At 40.9% G+C, this 17,834-nt stretch overlaps 1 protein-coding gene across 1 annotated transcript in view; it reads right to left on the bottom strand.

Moving 5' to 3' along the window:
- The window catches only part of rdgC (retinal degeneration C), a 1,179,561-nt gene that overhangs the window by 106,378 nt on the left and 1,055,349 nt on the right, over positions 1 to 17,834 (bottom strand). Inside the window, exon 11 of the mRNA XM_067148666.2 lies at positions 3,769 to 3,849. Within this exon, the coding sequence (XP_067004767.2) occupies positions 3,769 to 3,849 (81 nt within the window). The remainder of the gene's footprint in view (positions 1 to 3,768; positions 3,850 to 17,834) is intronic.

Below are 17,834 nucleotides of genomic sequence, written 5' to 3'. Positions count from 1 at the left end.
TCCTGCCTGCTGTCATTTCTTGATAGATACAGTACTTTTGCATCCATCTCTTGGCACAGGCCACAGCAAAGTGTAGCTTCCACCGAAGTCGCAGTCAACATCCATGGCTATGACAATATGGAAGTTGCTGGGGTATGGGTAATGCTTAGTAATGACATTCAGAGCACGACTAATGCATCTGAGTGTTATGAAAGGTGCTGCTCATAGGCTCAGTCGTGCTGCAATAGTACTTTCTGACCCAGTGAGGAAAGCAATGGCAAACTACTTCACTCTGCATCTTGCCTAGTACGCCTCATTTTGGTGCTGCCATTGGTTTTTTTTTTGGGTTTCCTTATAGCCGCATAACCTTTGGTGGTGCTATTTGAGGATTCAACTAGCCTCTGGGCTGATGACCTAACAGACAGACATAGGCGAAATCGAATTTGTCTTACAAGGACGAGACAAAGCTCATTTTAAGCCCCTTGACGTAAAGAACAAAACTCGGTAAACCCGACGGGTCCGGAAACAATGTTTTAAGGCCCTAAAACCTATCGTTATGGAGATGTTGGAACCACAATACCCCTGCTCTAGGAATCGGATAAGAAACGAACGGCCGTAACCATGGCAACGTTAGCTCCGGGATTCTACAGCAGCAGGATTATGCATGTACGTTTGGGCATAGCTGCCAGCCAAATATGATACACATATGACTTACTATCTGGAAAAAATAAACTGTTGTGTAAGACGCTCATACGGGGATTTCCGTAGTACAGCGACCAGCGGTTGCCGACGGGCCTCCGTTTTTACGTACTGGCTTAGGTTTCAGCATTTTGCGGAGTCTGTTACCTAGAGTTTAAACTATTTTCTATCAAATCATGGAGTAGTAGTATCACTGATGTTATTAGTGCCGATATTTTGGTCAACGTTTACGATCATTGTAACCATGAAAACAACCTATATACTGTACACAATTGTCAAGATGGTGCGCCCATGACTTGAAAAATTTCTCAACATTTATACTCAGATTCATTATATGATGTGCGATATGAGTGATAAGCCCTGAGAATTATAATTCTCGATAGGTATAGTAGTTTTTATGCATCGCGTATTTCCTTGATCATTTATAATAGTTACAAAATGTCGGATCAATCAAATACATTCAATAATATTTATATTTGTAGTACTATCAAGCGGAAGTATACTTACACTAAAGCTGCAGATTTGTGAAGGGAGCAGGTATATCTAGGTGGGAATGAAGGGAAAACATGGTAGCAAAAGAACTTAGAAGTCGACGCTAATTAAGAACTAATATTTAGAGGCCCCTACGAAGAAAAGAAGATACTTACACTATAATTCCAAACATAAGAAATAATTTGTACGTACTTAAGTAAATACACCAGTGATATAAATATCTAACGAAGTCAGTCACCCGGTAGTATGAGTAACTAAAGCCAGTTTCTGATAACCCGTACGAAGAACGGGTACTTCTGCTAGTTAATTTATAATCGTGTAGAAATTCCACTCGATAATAGAGTTGCTTGTATGAAACAAAAACTAATACTGTTCGGTGAAATACGTGTGTAGGGGGTATTGGCCTACGTTTGTTTGGAGCTTCGGCAGCATTCCGACCAGGTTCCAGATTAAAATAATATCTGTGTATTTGCCGCTGCTGAACACACTATTCATTGCCAATATGCTGACAGCAAATACAGTGCGGCTGTACCACACACCAGCCTAGAAATATGCGGTGGAAAACGATGTTTACTATTGCAAGGGGTGCATTAGACCTGTAACGCTAACATGCTGGGAGCGACAGGCTGGTTCTTATCTCTTCATATTCTGACGTAACCTACCCGCTGGCAGTAGTGCCCCTGTGAATATCAGTTGGTAGATATCCCATACATCACTTGTGCATGCGGGACATTTGTAAGTAGAAAGTATCGCGTTCGGGAGCCACCTGGTATATCTGAAAAATTGACAAAATAAACGAAATTATAGACAGCGAACCCCCTACAACTTTATTTATATACGCACATATTTTCACATATTACCCTACTTTAGTTTTCGTATACTTATACGGTAGCTGGAAGCATAAAATTTGGATAACTAGTCGTGTCAATGTCGAATTTCATGATTCCATCTTTCCTATAAGTGTGTTAAATGATAACATAAACGAGTAAAAGTATAAAAATAACTTAAAATCGAGGAATGCAGCTCTATTTAACGTATAAAGAACTGAGATACAACAAAAAACCATAAAAAGAAAGTTTAGACCTCTCCAAATTTTACGGCGATAGTGCTAACTGTTTTCTGATACGACGTATCGTTTAGCCCCCAATCACCCCGAAACGAAGGTATGCACCATCATTAAACTTGCCTCCATATTTGGACATTTTTCTAAGCTAATAAGTTTTACATTTGAATAACTTGGAATTTTTCCTTAAAGGAAAGAGTGTCCAGGTTTCGAGATCAGCACTCGCTTACATACGGATAAATGAAAGAAGAAAGTAATACAGTTAAGAAAGTCGATATTAAATGAAAATAGGATAAAAACTGAGGACAGCCGTATAAGACAAATATGTAAATACCAAGTGGATGTATGCGAAAATGAAATGTACCTCACTAAATTGTGATTATATGAGTTACGGATTTAAGAGAGCGGTAACAGAGGAGAAATTTAGACGCGAGGATTCTTAGGCAAACAGATAAAAACATGAAATACGGTTTTATTACTTAAGCCTAAAGCGGCAAGGCAGAGGCAAGAAAAGAAAGCAGAGAAGAGAAGCAGAAAATAAATACAGTAAAAATCATATCAAATTTCAGAAAACATCTTACGATGGGCTACACTCCGCAGTACTGTTCAAATATTAACAGCCCTCCTTAGTGCATTCGAAGACGATTGTAACCTCCAACGGTAGTTCGCAAATATCACACTGAATGGCAGCTTGACATCTCTATCGCCTTTTATCCAAGGAACAACCATGAGTTTGCACGAATGATAAAGAAAACGCTATAACGTTACTTCCTTGCTAGCAAGCAGCCAGAGACCTCGCCATGGTAACTGGTAGGTTCGTTGTCGGTCTGTCGGTCACTCAGTGAAGAGCATGAAAGCCCCAGGAAATAGTAATTTTCTCTGTCATTTGATGAGTAAACGAAATTATGTACATAACGAAGTTGTTTAAAATGAAGGGACGTTTCACATATAGTCCACGGATTTTTCAGAAAAAATAGTGTAAGAGAAAATTGAAGAAAGCTGTTCCGTTTTTCCTATAAACCAGTTCAATGATTTTTTAATCATATTCATATCTAATCCCTCTCATGGGTGAGTATACTATAAATATGAATATTGGTTGAGATCTATCCAGCCGTATGGTGGAACAGACTGACAAACGGACACGAAATCTAAAAACGGTCTTGAGTTTACCTAAAACTTATAAATATCTGAAAAATTGGCACAAAAAGAAACTAAATTACAGGCAGCGGATACCCTACAACTCTATTTATGTAGATTACGGACACCACTTAATCACGTGATCATAACATTCATTTACATTACTTTGTAAACGTTTAACAACTGTTACTTTTTGAAGGTGGTATTGTGGAATGTGATTCAAGTGTTAAGAAATGAATTACGGGATGATTACGCGTGAAACAAATGCAGAGATAGTTAAAGAAAAGTCACTCTAAGACGGAAAATTTTAGGATCTATTTATTTTTTACTTTATTTGATGTATATCGGTGAGTAAGAATATACGCAGGCTTCATAAGGGACAAACAGGAAGGGGTTACCTGCTTCCATTCCATCTTGTCGATGAGTTCTGCCCCCGGTGCTTGACTTTCCGTTACGGGAGGTCTCAGCAGAGATACGTACTGAAACAAGAAAATATAAATCTTCATAAAAGCGCTGAATAACTGCATAAGGTACATTACGTGAAATGATAAACTTTCATTCATTAATTGTTCTGGCTTCGAGACTCTGTGTTTGTGTGTGTTCGTTCAACATTAGAATTAACCATAGATAGGGCACTTTCCTCACAGTGTCTATATGACTACCAGTGTGTCTTTTCTGTATGTACTGATGTTTGTGTATTTGTGATAATAATATTTGTACCGGCTGGTACACCTCTACGCCGCTCATTTGAATTTCTCGCCTCAAAGTACTCCTCTACAGGAGAAATTCTGAACTTTAAAAACTGGATCAGCTCATTAGTTTCTCAGAAGATGTCACTACCGTAAAGTTTGTGATTAACCGAGCTCGATAGCTGCAGTCGCTTAAGTGCAGCCAGTATCCAGTATTCGGGAGATAGTAGGTTCGAACCCCACTGTCGGCAGCCCTGAAAATGGTTTTCCGTGGTTTCCCATTTTCACACCAGGCAAATGCTGGGGCTGTACCTTAATTAAGGCCACGGCCGCTTCCTTCCCACTCCTAGCCCATTCCTGTCCCATCGTCGCCATAAGTCCTATCTGTGTCGGTGCGACGTAAATCAGGTAGCAAAAAAAAAGTTTGTGATTACGAAGTTGTCAATACTGTGTGGATTTCAACTTGTTTTGTTTTTCATTGATCAAGAAGTGTGGACATTCTCTTATAGATGTCTCTACCAAAAAAAAAAAAACAACAACTATGATCATGCACCCTGGTGCGAAGTGAATGGACTTTTCTTGAAGATTTTTTTGTACTCATAAGTTTTCCTGTAACTAAATTTCGTTCTTTCATTTCTTTCATTTGTGGGTTGGCAATATTAATATTTTCTTTCCGCCAGTTTTGAAGTTAGCCAATCAATTATTTCTGCAATTAATTTTTGACCAATCGTGTCTTTCTTCTTCAATTTTGATGTGTAACTTTTTTTTTGCTAGTTGCTTTACGTCGCACCGACACAGATAGGTCTTACGACGACGATGGGACAGGAAAGGACTAGGAGTGGGAAGGAAGCGGCCGTGGCCTTAATTAAGGTACAGCCCCAGCATTTGCCTGGTGTGAAAATGGGAAACCACGGAAAACCATTTTCAGGGCTGCCGACAGTGGGGTTCGAACCTACTATCTCCCGAATACTGGATACTGGCCGCACTTAAGCGACTGCAGCTATCGAGCTCGGTGATGTGTAACTTTTAGCCAGCCAATAAAAGCCTGTGGGTGTGGGTGTTTTATTCATGAAAGGTCTAGAATTTTCCTCGAGGGTATAAAAACTGCTGATTTTCTTGTCTCTCGGCCACATCATCAACATTTAGCTTAGTGTATGGACATGTAGCAGGAGGCGGGAAGCGCCCCCTTTCATCAGGCAGCTGCTCTTCAGCAAGGTAATGGCCGCTTAACATCTTTATTTCTTGCTAGCTCAGCAGTTTAACCCGCGGGGAAGGTCCGAAACCTTTATTACGTAACCAATCTTCAAACATGTAATTTGCCGTCGCTTTTGTAAAACTTCACATATGTTTCACTGTAAATCGGGGATAGAAAGTGCTTTACCCTCTCGAGCTCCCCTTCATTTTGGGATTTGAGGTGACTACGTTTTCGTAACCGTTTTTCTACTCTTCTTTAATGTGTTAAATTTATTCTGTATACAAGTCACCTCCATAGCTTGGGAATAGCCCCTGTTTCATCGGCCTAGTGCCTTTTAGGTTTTAAAATGTATATTTAGGTGTGCAAGTTCTCGCCTCCATTCATTTTTTATTTTGGGCCATTAACTTAACCTATTCTTTTTCTGCTAAGGCCCATTAGGTTGGGTACAAGATACCCCTGTTTCTTTGTAAGTGTTCCTTGAGGGCAGTTAATGGTAAAGTCCGTTGTGGCCTTTGATAGGCTCAGAACATTGAGAGCAGGTCAGCTCTTTTATATGTGGTAAAAGTGCCTCAAAAAGGCTTGGTAGTCAAAGGTTCGAGCAAGCGCTCCATGTTATTAGGGGTTTTCTGCCCTTTGGTAAATATGTGTTTGTGAGCTGAGAGCTCAGAAATTGTAAAACAAATTAGGGCTTGAGGCCCAGATTGTTAAATCGTCTCTAAATCTTGGCTCTCCTGGTCTTGGACCTGATTTGACTTGTTATTATTTGTTGAAATTTTATGTGAAAAATGTTAAGTTTTGATATTTTCGAAAATATAACCTTTAATGCAATTTTAATTCATATCTCAGCTGAAAGTCACAGTCGATGTGGGGGATTATTGATTACAATAGCAGACGCTCCCCTGCTGACAGTCACTACCTATTTGTATTAATTATAATGACAGACAAACCCTTCTTGATCGCTACAAATCGACTTCAATGATTTTATATAAATCGACATACGAAAGTATATCTACGTTTACAATATTGCAGACCTTTATTTACGGATTAACTGCTACTAAACGGTACGTTATATCTAAAAAAGAAGTGCACCATTAGACGCCACATTTAGCGGTCTAAATAAATTATCCTATGATATTTTCTCGTATATTTATGTGATAGATTGAGTTATAAACTTTGAATATGGAGACATTTGGTAAGGTTTTCACACACTGCATTACTTTTCGGATACTTATGTGAGAGAAACATAGAATTTAGCTCACATATGACTAGTGGGAGGGCCAATGTTGGTGCCGAATTTGATGATACTGTCTTCCCTATAAGTGTCGTACTATGAATTAATTATAAGTGTAAAAACAGAAAAAGATTAACGTACATCGAAAAACACAGCCAAATTTATCGGATACGGGATAGAGATACACCAAAATTTCAGAAGACCAAAGTTACAGATCACTTCAAATTGAACGGAGATTGTGTCATCCGTGTTTGTGATGCGACTAACCGTTTAGCCACGAAATAAATCGAAACGAAGGTCTGCACCGCCATTAAAATTGCTTCCATATTTCGATATATTCCGGGGTAAAAAGTGAAAAATATAAACTTCTTGGAAATTCTCCTTCGGTTACAGGCCGAACCCTATCATTTTGCCAAATTTCAATTTTCTAGCCCGTCTGGCAGATTGTGCCGCCATCTTGAATTTGGGGAGAGGGTTAAAAATGAGGACTTTCCGTAAACGAAAGCTAAAATGCAGTATATGCATATGGTCATTACAACACCTGAAACGTATAATTGAACGAAAATTTCTCCAAAATAGTCAATGTACAGACACGCGGTCGTTAGGAATTTATTTATATAGATAAGTATTATGATAAAAATACTTCAACCCCTATTTCACTACTTTTCAAGCGACCCCTCAAGTGGATTCTCCTAAAACAAAACTATACGTGTTTCTTTATTTTAAAATATCCGACTCGTTGGCTGAATGGTCAGCGTACTGGCCTTCGATTCAGAGGGTCCCGGGTTCGATTCCCGGCCGGGTCGGGGATTTTAACCTTCATTGGTTAATTCCAGTGGCCCAGGGGCTGGGTGTTTGTGCTGTCCCCAACATCCCTGCAACTCACACACTACACGTAACACTATCCTCCACCAGAATAACACGCAGTTACCTACACATGGCAGATGCCGTCCACCCTCATCGGAGGGTCTGCCTTGCAAGGGCTCCACCCGGCTAGAAATAGCCACACGAAATTATATATTATTTTAAAATTAGATTCCAAATACCAATTCTTACGTCTCTAAGCTGTTAAGTTTTCGAAATATAGATAGGTGTCTTCATTTACACAGTTCACCCACCTTTTCATCCCCCTAGCGACGGAATATTAAAAAATCGTCTCTTAGTGAGCACCTACACTATAAAATAAATGTATCCCCAAAATTTCATTTCTTTCTGTCGCGTATTTCTGAATGTGCGTTGATTACAGCCAGTCGGAGTTAGCCTTTTATAACGGGTGGTACAGCTGCCCCTACAACATATACAACCAGCTAGGAATTAAATGTATCTTAGTCCTTTATAAGCAACCACTTAAAGCAATTTTATGAGCAGTTAGCCTGATACAGACTTCCCCGCAGAATGCAAAAACGCCACATGAGGCAGTAAGTGAGGCCCATCTAAAAAACACTGTACCATTTTATGTAGAGTGCTGTCTAATTCTCTAGTCATTTTTACGAAATGTTATTTCACTGTACAAACCATAACCACTCCTTAAGCAGTCGGTAGAGAACTGCGCACCTGATTGGTTCAAGAGGCCATTTCCTTTTGATAGAGAATGGTGGAAACTTTATCACAGAAAACGTGATAGGTTAGGACTAATTAGAGACATGTCAATTCACCGCCATTTTGTATAGTCACATCTCATCGACATTGATTGAAACGTGTTTTTCACAGTATTTTATAATCTTTGGCACGCAAATGCTGTACAGGAGATGTGATAGCTTACGACATGTAATTACTACCGTTAAACCGTCCAATGAAGTCATAAAACCGGCCCATAAGGCCGTGACACATCAGTAACTTTACGAAGCGAGAACTTTCGCTCTCCTCGTGAATACAGATTTTAAAGTTATGGACGTTCACGCTGGAAGTAGCTGCGCGGAATTAGGCATGTAAGATGAACCTGGGCAAACTACAGGGCGCAGTGAGGATTCAAGACCTTATTAAGTCATGCCTTTTTTATTTTTTTATTTTGTACTCGCCTAGCAACCTTTGGGAAGACTTGACTTTTCTGAAGTCTCAGAAGTCCTTAGGAAGTTATAATAGACATAATAAATGATTCCTTAGCGAACTGTGGTATTTGCAGCAAGGTAATCCTGTCTACACATTCGAGTTAAAAACTTGAAACATACAAGACCAGTTTCGAAGCGATAGCGTAGATTATTACGTTAGTACAGATAAACGAGATCTGCTGTTCGTCGCGTGGAGTGGCTACATGGTCCTAGTGGCAGCCAACATGTGAATTTTAGAGGGGTTCAGAGTTCGAATCTAGTTACGAGCTTTTACCGGGCGAGTTGGCCGTGCGGTTAGGGACGCGCAACTGTGAGCTCGCATCCGGGAGATAGTGGTTTCGAATCCCACTGTCGGCAGCTCTGAAGATAGTTTTCCGTGGTTTCCCATTTTTACACCAGGAAAATGCTGGGGCTGTGCCTTAATTAAGGCTACGGGCGCTTTCTTCCCATTCCTAGGCCTTTCCTGTCCCATCGTCGCCATAAAACCTATCTGCGTCGGTGCGACGTAAAACAAATATCAAAAAATAGTTATGAGCTTAACATTTTTAAATTTTTATACACATAAAGGCTTTCGTAATTAAGCTTTAACTTCGTCCGCCTCTGTGATATAGTGGTTAGTTTGATTAGCTGCCACCCCTGGAGACCCGGGTTCGATTCCAGGCTCTACCACGAAATTTGAGAACGTTGTACGAGGACTGGAACGAGATCCACTCAGCCTCGGGAGGTCAACTGAGTAGAGGGGGTTCAATTTCCACCTCGGCCATCCTAGAAATGGTTTCGTGGTTTCCCACTTCTCTTCTAGGCAAATGACTGGTACCTAAGGCCACGGCCGCTTTCTTCCCTGCCTATCATTTCCAATCTCCCCAGCCGCCTACAAGGCCCCTGTTCAGCATAGCAGATGAGGCCACCTGGGCGAGGTAGTGGTCTTCCTTCTTAATTGTATCCGCCCGACTCAAAGTCTCACGCACCAGGACACTGCCCTTCACGCGGTAGAAGTGGGATCCCTCGTAGAGTCCGAGGGAAAAACCAATCCTGGATGGTAAGCGGATTAAGAAAGAAAGAAAGAAAGAAAGAAAGAAGGTTTAACTTCCTGAACTCTTAAAAGTCACTTTTCACCTTTGCAAGGAAAGCATACATCAGGAAGGAATAATAACATGCGACTTTCATATGGCAAACGGCTACAACGAATGACTTACTGTCAGCATTATAACACACCCGTTCAAACAAGCAACTGCTCACGTTCAACTCGAAGAACGACTGGACTTCAGACGTAGGGCACACGAAAGTAACTTTTACAACAAAGTGCGAACATCTACTGTACGTTTAGCGCAAAAGCAAAAATGTATTCACGGGATGATTATGTGAATATGGTACTACTTTATGGGGAAGAAAGGCAGAATTCACGGGAAGCCAGACGCTTGGATCAAGAACAATTTCCTGTACGAAGGCTGTCAAATCCAAATACATTTCGAAGTGTTGAACGACGGTTACATGCAAAGGGGCCATTTCATGCATTACCCCCGTTCGGGATGCTCCAGTGACGTCTGGAAATAACGAAGAAGCTGTTAAAAATGCAATTGCGTACAACCCGAATACAAGCTCACGTCCATTGGAAATGAACTGAACATCAGTCATGTATCTGTACTGCGCACATTGCACCGCCACAAATTCCACCCCTACCATCAACAACTACACCAGGAACTTCACGGAGATGATCTTCAAAAACGGATAGCATTTTTGCAATGGATATTGCAAAGAGTTGAAGCTGATGCGGATATCTTAGCGAACACTCTCTTTAGTGACGAATTCAGATTTCACAGTAATGGAACTGTTAATCGTCTCAACTTCGATTACTGGAGCGTTGAAAATACTCGTTGGAGCTCGATTTCAGTTACAATGGGGAGTCACGTGTGGAGCGGGATAATAGGTGATAAGAAAACTGGATCGTATTTTCTCGAAAAAAAAAACTTCACAGGACGACGCTATATACAGTTTCTTCGTGAATACCTTCCGCTCTTATTGGAGGATGTGCCCCTTATGACACGGTTGAGGATGTGGTTCCAGTAGGATGGAGTTCCTCCACACTGGTCGTAGGCAGTACGGAACCACTTGCCTAGGACATATCCTGAACGATGGATTGAACGAGGGATTCCTTTCAAATGACCGGCTAAATCACCTGACTTTATTCCACTAGATTTTTTCCTCTGGGGTTATTTAAAGGAAAGAGTGTATGAACAGTACCCAGAGAGCCCGAATGATTTACGGCGGCACATCGCTCAAGCCTGCAGGCAGGTTCCACCACATACGTTGCAGCAAGCACCACCGTGCTCAGATTTGCACTAACTAAGGGAGGTGGTCTTTTTTAACATTTGCTGCATTAATTGAATGGTCATGCACAAGTCCATTGCAACTCTGTCGTAATAGCTAATTTTACTGCAAATAGCTCTTTTAAGAGCTACTTAGAAACGAACATAACAGAGTAGCCTACCTGCAACATGAGAACTGATCATGATTTAGAGTTATTTTCAACAACGCGACTCACACGAACATTAAAAACGAAAAAAGAGATCGTCCTATATCGGACTCGAACCTCCAACTAATGAACACTGGTTTCCTTCCCTATTTTCAAGCACACTCGGCTATCACGAGCTGTCGTTTACCAGTGTTATGTCTAACTAGGCCTACTTCTAGTCATTCAGCCATCATATTCTCTGTACATGAAGCTTCTGTGATGCAGAATTTTCACAATTCTTTACTATTATTCGGTATTTTATCGTTAATGCTGATTTCGTTGATAAGAATATACGAATTACAGAAAGCGTAGTAAGACCAGACATTGCTGTGAGTAGTCAAGGTGAATGATTTACGGTTAGGCTATAATCTGCGGATTGTATAAAACTGAGAGAATAGGGGCAGCTGTACCACTCGGTATATAGAGATAATTTACTAGCTGTAGTACCAGGCGTTTCCCGGGTAGTTTTTAATGTTTACCTTTAATATTTTTATTACCAGTTAGTTATGTGTGAAGTGTATTTTTATAGAATTCCTTTCTGAGTTTTTGATTTACATTTTACGATCTATTACCGGTATGTAGTTTTAGAGTTATCTAGATGTATTTGATTTCAAGTTTTACATTACTTAATTTTCGAATAAAACTTTGTCCTTATGGAAGATCGTATTGACTGAGAAGTACTTGATGCTTTCAAAAAAATAATAAGTGATAACTATGTGTAGGACTATTTACCCTCGCGCTATCGATATGATTACACGATTTCAACTGTCATTGAGACTGTCACCAATCAGCCTTGTGATCCCGAAAGTAGGCTCAATGGAGGCTGAACGTGGACTTAAACGGTATACAGAGTGTCACAATTTCTCTCAGCGGCACATAACAATGCATTCGACATTAATATCGGTTATTTTGCATTAATTTTACACGTCATCTCCTCCCATTCCCCACCGCGAACGGGAGTTGGTATGTTTCATCTCCATGGTATTCTTTTTCCACATGGTACCAGATGTGTACCAAGTTTCGTTGAGAGCTATTCTGGAACATACCCGCACACATCCATAATCTCGGTCATTATCACCCCTTCTCAACCTCCACTGTGATTGCGGCTGAAGTATGACTTAACAATCCAGAGTATCAAAATTCAACTCAGTGACCTCGTAAGCAATGTATTCGACATTAATACCACTCATTTTCGATTTTTTTTCTATATGTTACCACCTTCCCCAACAGTATTCCTTTCAGATAGTAAGTCATATGTGCACCAATTTGGAATGAGGGCTATGGTGGAAGCACCACACATACATCCGTAATTTCGGTCATTTCGGACATTTACTTTTCCCTCCCTTCTCAGCTTCATGCCGATCGGGGCTGGACATGGACTTCAACAACATCCGGAGTGTCAGTATTCATCTCAGCGACCTCGAAAACTATGAACTGTACATTAATATTTGTCGTTGTCTATTAGTTTTATATTTCACCCCTCTTCCTGTGTTTTTCAATTCATCCCCGCCCCTAGGTATTATTTTCCAGATAGAAAGTCATTATATCAATTTTGGTTGAGAGCTATGCCGGAACATATACACATACGTCCATCATCTCGGACATTTTGCAAATTTTGTTTTTCATTTTTTCTCACCCCATATACGAAAGGAGGCTGAACTTGGACTTGTAAAAAATCCGCAGTACGGTATCACTATTCATCTCAGCGGCCCCGAAAATAATGTATTCGACACCATTTTCGACTATCTTTACATGTCACCGCATCCCACCCCAATCCCTAGGGGTGCTAGGGTTGTCATACTTCCAAGCAGTTTGTCTGTTGATAGTAAGTCAAGTGTACCAAGTTTTGTTCAAATCGCTCCAATAGTCTTATGGATTCGACACTATAATTGGTCGTTTTTATGCATATCTGTATTTCACCCCTTCCCCTAGGGTTTCTAGTGGTGTCTTGCCCCCACAGCATTTTTCACTGAATTTAGTTGACAGCTATGCTGACAAATACACACATACATCCATAATCTAGGTCATTTTGGTTATTTGATTTTTCACCCTTTCTCACTTCCTATGGCAAAGGGGGCTGAACGTGTAGTTTAAAAAATGTGGAGTATCACTTTTCATCTCAGGGACACCGAAAAGTATGTAGATAAAATTTCCGATTTTTATCTCTCCCCTCCTCCTCCTTCTTTTCTTCATGGGGCCTCTAAATATTAGTTTCTAATTAGCGTCGACCTCTAAGATCATCTGCTATCATGTTTTTCCTTCATCCCCACCTAGATATACCGGCTCCCTTCACAAAGCTGCAGGTTGTCCTTATTGGGTCTTTTTGGATTTTTTCTCTCTTCACCTGGTAGTCCTAGAGTGGAGAATCTGATTCTACCCAGCGCCTCACATTCAAAAAGTATGTGTTCAGCTGATTCCTCTGCTTCATTGCATTTCCTACATATGTTGTCTCTTATTACTCCAATTCTATGTAGGTGCTTTTTAGATGGCAGTGTCCTGTCAGAAGTCCTGCTATCCATCTTATATTTTCTCTTCTGAGTTTCAACAGTTCTTTAGTATGCTTCTTGTTTGGTCCTTTTATCAATTCCTTTACAAGGCTGCACCCCGGAGTATTTTTCCAATTTTTCCATTTGTTTCTTTTGTACCTGTTTTCCAATGTAGTATCGGGCTTGTCTATGGGAAATCCCGCATACAGGTTCTGGGCCTACAAAATGTGTTTCTGCCCCTTTCCTGGCCAGTTTATCTGCTTTTTCATTTCCTTCTATACCTTCATGCCCTGGTACCCATATTATTTTGACTATGTTGCACTTTGAGAGCTTCAGGAGAAGCGAGTGGCAATACCAGACAATTCTGGATATTATCCGGACTGCCTCTAGTGCCTATATGGCCGCTTGGCTGTCCGTTCTTATTCCTATAGTTCATTTTCAGATTTTCTTCAAGACATATTGTGATAGCTATCATATCAGCTTGAAGGACTGTAGTGTATCAGCCCAGGCTCATCTGGATTGATTTTTCAGGTCATACCCCGTTGATCCCTCCTCCTGTGCCATCCACAGTCTTTGAGCCATGAGTCCACCACACTATATCTTCTTTTTCAGTATTCCATTTGTTGATATCCCAGCCTTATTTTTTTATTATCTGGATCTCAAACGGTTTTTCAAAGTTGTACTTCGGTATCATATGATCGGAAGGCATGTGTAGAACTTCGTCTGTTATTACTCTGTTAATTTTACAGTGTCCTAGATTGGGTCTTTGTGCATTCCAGCACTCTGATGTGCCAGTCCATATGCACTGTCCTTTTATGAAATTGCATAGTGATGGGAGGTCTAGTAAAGTATTCAAGGCTTCTGTCGGCGTAGTTTTCATAGCCCCAGTTATGGCTATGCATGCCATTCTCTGTAGGCTATCCAATCTACTGCCGACTTTTCCTTGACTTACTTTCTGCCACCAGATGATTGCAGCATACGCCATCAACGGTCTAATGATCATTTTATATATCCATATTATCATTGATGGTCTTAGGCCCCCCTGTCTTCCCAACGGCTCTTTTACATGCATACAGCAAGTTCTTGGCCCGGGTTATGTTCCTTTCTCTATGCGGATTCCAGATTAGATTTTTATCTAACACTACACCTAGGTGCAGTGTCTGTTCTTCCATATATATACAGTGGTGGTCAAAATAATAGAGCCACCTGGCAAAGGTTTAGAATAAAGTGCAAATTTATTACTAGACATGTTTGTACTATGATGGAAACAAAATTTTACGTTGTACAGGAACCATTACAACAGAGTCACATTGTACCACAGTCAGTTATATAGATAACACAGCTGAAACTAATCAATAATATTCAAAATAATACCAGACCACAGGGTCAAAAAAATAGAGCCAATTGACACAAATATTTTGTACTTGATCTAAGTCTTATGAAATTTACAGGAACAGTCGTTTTTGCATAGGAGTGCATTAGTACTTCGTGGTGTAACCCTTATTTTTTAGGATTTCCCTGCACCTCTTACCCATAGAGTCGACTAAACGCCTGCATTCGTCGCTGCTGATCGCATACAAGGCTCTCTGGATTTCTTCCCAAAGTTTATCTAAAGACGTAGCTTTTGAGCGGTCAATTCTCTTGTCTACGATCTCCCATAAGTTCTCGATGGATGATGCGTCAGGGGATTGAGGTGGCCACTCTAATACTTCGATATGGTGATATTGAAAAAACTGCCTTATGATCCTTGCAGTATGCTTTGTATCGTTATCGTGCTGAAATTTCCATTTCAGCGGCATTTCCTCTTCAGCATAAGGCAGCATCACATTTGCTAAGATGTCGTTGTACATTTCTGCGTTCATTATGCCGTTGATACGGCGTATTGGACCAAGGCCATACCGTGAAAAACATCCCCATACCGTAACACTTCCGCCACCGTATTTCACAGTTTTTAAAGTGTACTTGGGATTAAATTCCTGGTTTGGTGGGCTGCGCACATAGACTTTTCCGTCTGAGGCAAACCTATTATACTTGGATTCATCGGATCAAAGGATGTTCCTCCACCAAATATTGGGTTTGTGTTCATTTCTCCGGGCGAAGGCCAACCTTTTCCGAACATTAGCTTTTGAAACATGTGGCTCCTGTCTCGCAATGCGCCCATTCAATTTTGCGGATCTCAGTAGTCTTTGAATCGTTGAAGTTGATGGTTGAACATCATTTTTGTCGCTAAACAAAATGGCTTTCAGTCGTGGTGGTGACAAAAATGGGTTTCTTTACTTCCCTAGTGATGAGTCTGTCTACGCGAGGAGTAGTTACACGAGGTCGCCCCCTGTTCCCCACCTGCGGCTTTGTTTGTTTTGCCAGTCTAATGGCGTTCTGGACTCGTTTTCGCGAAACGTGTAAATCTTTGGCTATTTGATTCATGGATATCCCACTTTTGAACATCCGGAACATTACTATACGCTCATCATCACTTGTATGCTCTGCTCTGCCCATCTAGAAGAATGTAAACAAAACCAAACGTCAGTTTACATACAAAATAATATGGAGTGGAGGTTTGTTGACAAATAATATCGCTAGCCCCCAAAACAACTGCAAAAAATCAATTTGAACGGGACTTCTGTAAAACGGCTCTATTATTTTGACCCATAAGATTCTTACCTTTATGCCTCTTTTCGAACGTCGAGCTCAAACGCTTCCTTTCGCACGACTACAAACAGCAGCGACGTCTTCCCTGATATTGTCTAAAAGGGACTGACAACACGGCACTCGTGGAGATTTTGCGAACTAATAGATATCCTAGTTCTTAATCTCGTCAATAGAGGTGGCTCTATTATTTTGACCGCCACTGTATCTTGCCCAAAGAGCTTCAGTGATCTCTTTCCGTCCAATTTTCTACTTCTTGTAAAAGGGACCAGAGTTATCAAGTTCGGGTTGACTGATAGTCCTTCCCGACACCAGTTCTCCACAAGATTGAGTGATCTTTCCATGAGGTCCTGGATAACACAAACCACCTTACCTCGTACCACAATCACTAGGTCGTCTGCGTATCCTTGTGTACAGAAACCCTGTTCGTTGAGCATAGCTATGGTTTTGTTCACCACGATGTTCTACAGCACAGGCGAAAGAACTCCTCCCTGAACACAGCCTCTGGTGGCCCTAACCGTCAGCGTTTCTTCAAACAGGGTTGATTTTATCTTCGTTCCGTCTAACATGGATTTAATCCATTTTACGACGGTTTTACTCACCTTGCTCTTTTCCAATGCTTTGATCAAATAGTCATTGGTTGTACTGCTAAAGGCTCCTCCTATGTCTAGAAATGTCTAGACATTCTAGGCTTTCCTCTAGTTTACAAACTAACTGGTGGAGTGCTACTTCAGTGGATCTGCCAAGTCTATATGCAAACTGGTTTTCATGTAACGTTGAGTTCAGTTGCACCGTTCTTCTGATATATTTATCCAGAATTTTCTCCAATGGTTTCAGCATGAAGGAGGTTAAACATAGTGGTCTGTATGCTTTGGCTTGGGCATAGTTTTCCCTTCCAGGTTTAGGTATGAATACTGCTTTATATTCAGACCATGATTTCGGCACGTACCCTAAAGCTAGACTAGCTCTGAATAGGTCCGTCAGGGCATTGACGAGTATCTCCCGTGCTTCCTGTAGCAGTATCGGAAGTATCTCATCTGGCCCCGAAGCCTTTGTAGGGTGAAACGTGTCGATTGTACATTTTACATTGTTGTGTTTTATTATTCTGTTGGCACAGTTCGAGTCTGCTCTTCGAGCTCCGGTCTATGTTCCAACCGTTTCTTCTTCTGTCACTTCCTCAGCCTCAGGAAAGTGACGCGCCATTAGCATCTCCAGTGTGTCCTTCCCCGCCTGAGCAAACGACCCATCTGGTCTCTCCAGTGTCCCCACCTGATTTAAATGGGTTGCTTTAAGAAACTTCTGGAGCCTTACTGTTTCAGTGTGTAATTCCAATTTCTCACAGAACAGTCTCCAAGGTTTTCTTTTTGCTTCCCGTATCTCTAGGCTCTAGGTTATACTCAGTAGGTTTCCTATGATATACGTCCCACATACCATTTCTAGATGATACTGTATACAACATCCTAACCTCTTTTTTTCATTTTGGCTAGTTTGTTGTTCCACCACCTTACTTTTGTGGTTTTTTTCTTTTCTTTGAAAGGACAGTTGTCATGGAATGAGTCAATAATGGCCTCATCCAATTCTTTCCGTCTCTCTCATTAGTTGGAAGTTTTTGTACAGCCTTCTCTGGAACTTCTCTATATCTATGCCAGTTAGTTCT

Source organism: Anabrus simplex, chromosome 1 (assembly GCF_040414725.1).
Source record: "Anabrus simplex isolate iqAnaSimp1 chromosome 1, ASM4041472v1, whole genome shotgun sequence".
Classification (NCBI taxonomy): domain Eukaryota; kingdom Metazoa; phylum Arthropoda; class Insecta; order Orthoptera; family Tettigoniidae; genus Anabrus; species Anabrus simplex.
This window is presented reverse-complemented; position numbering and strand designations above follow the sequence as displayed.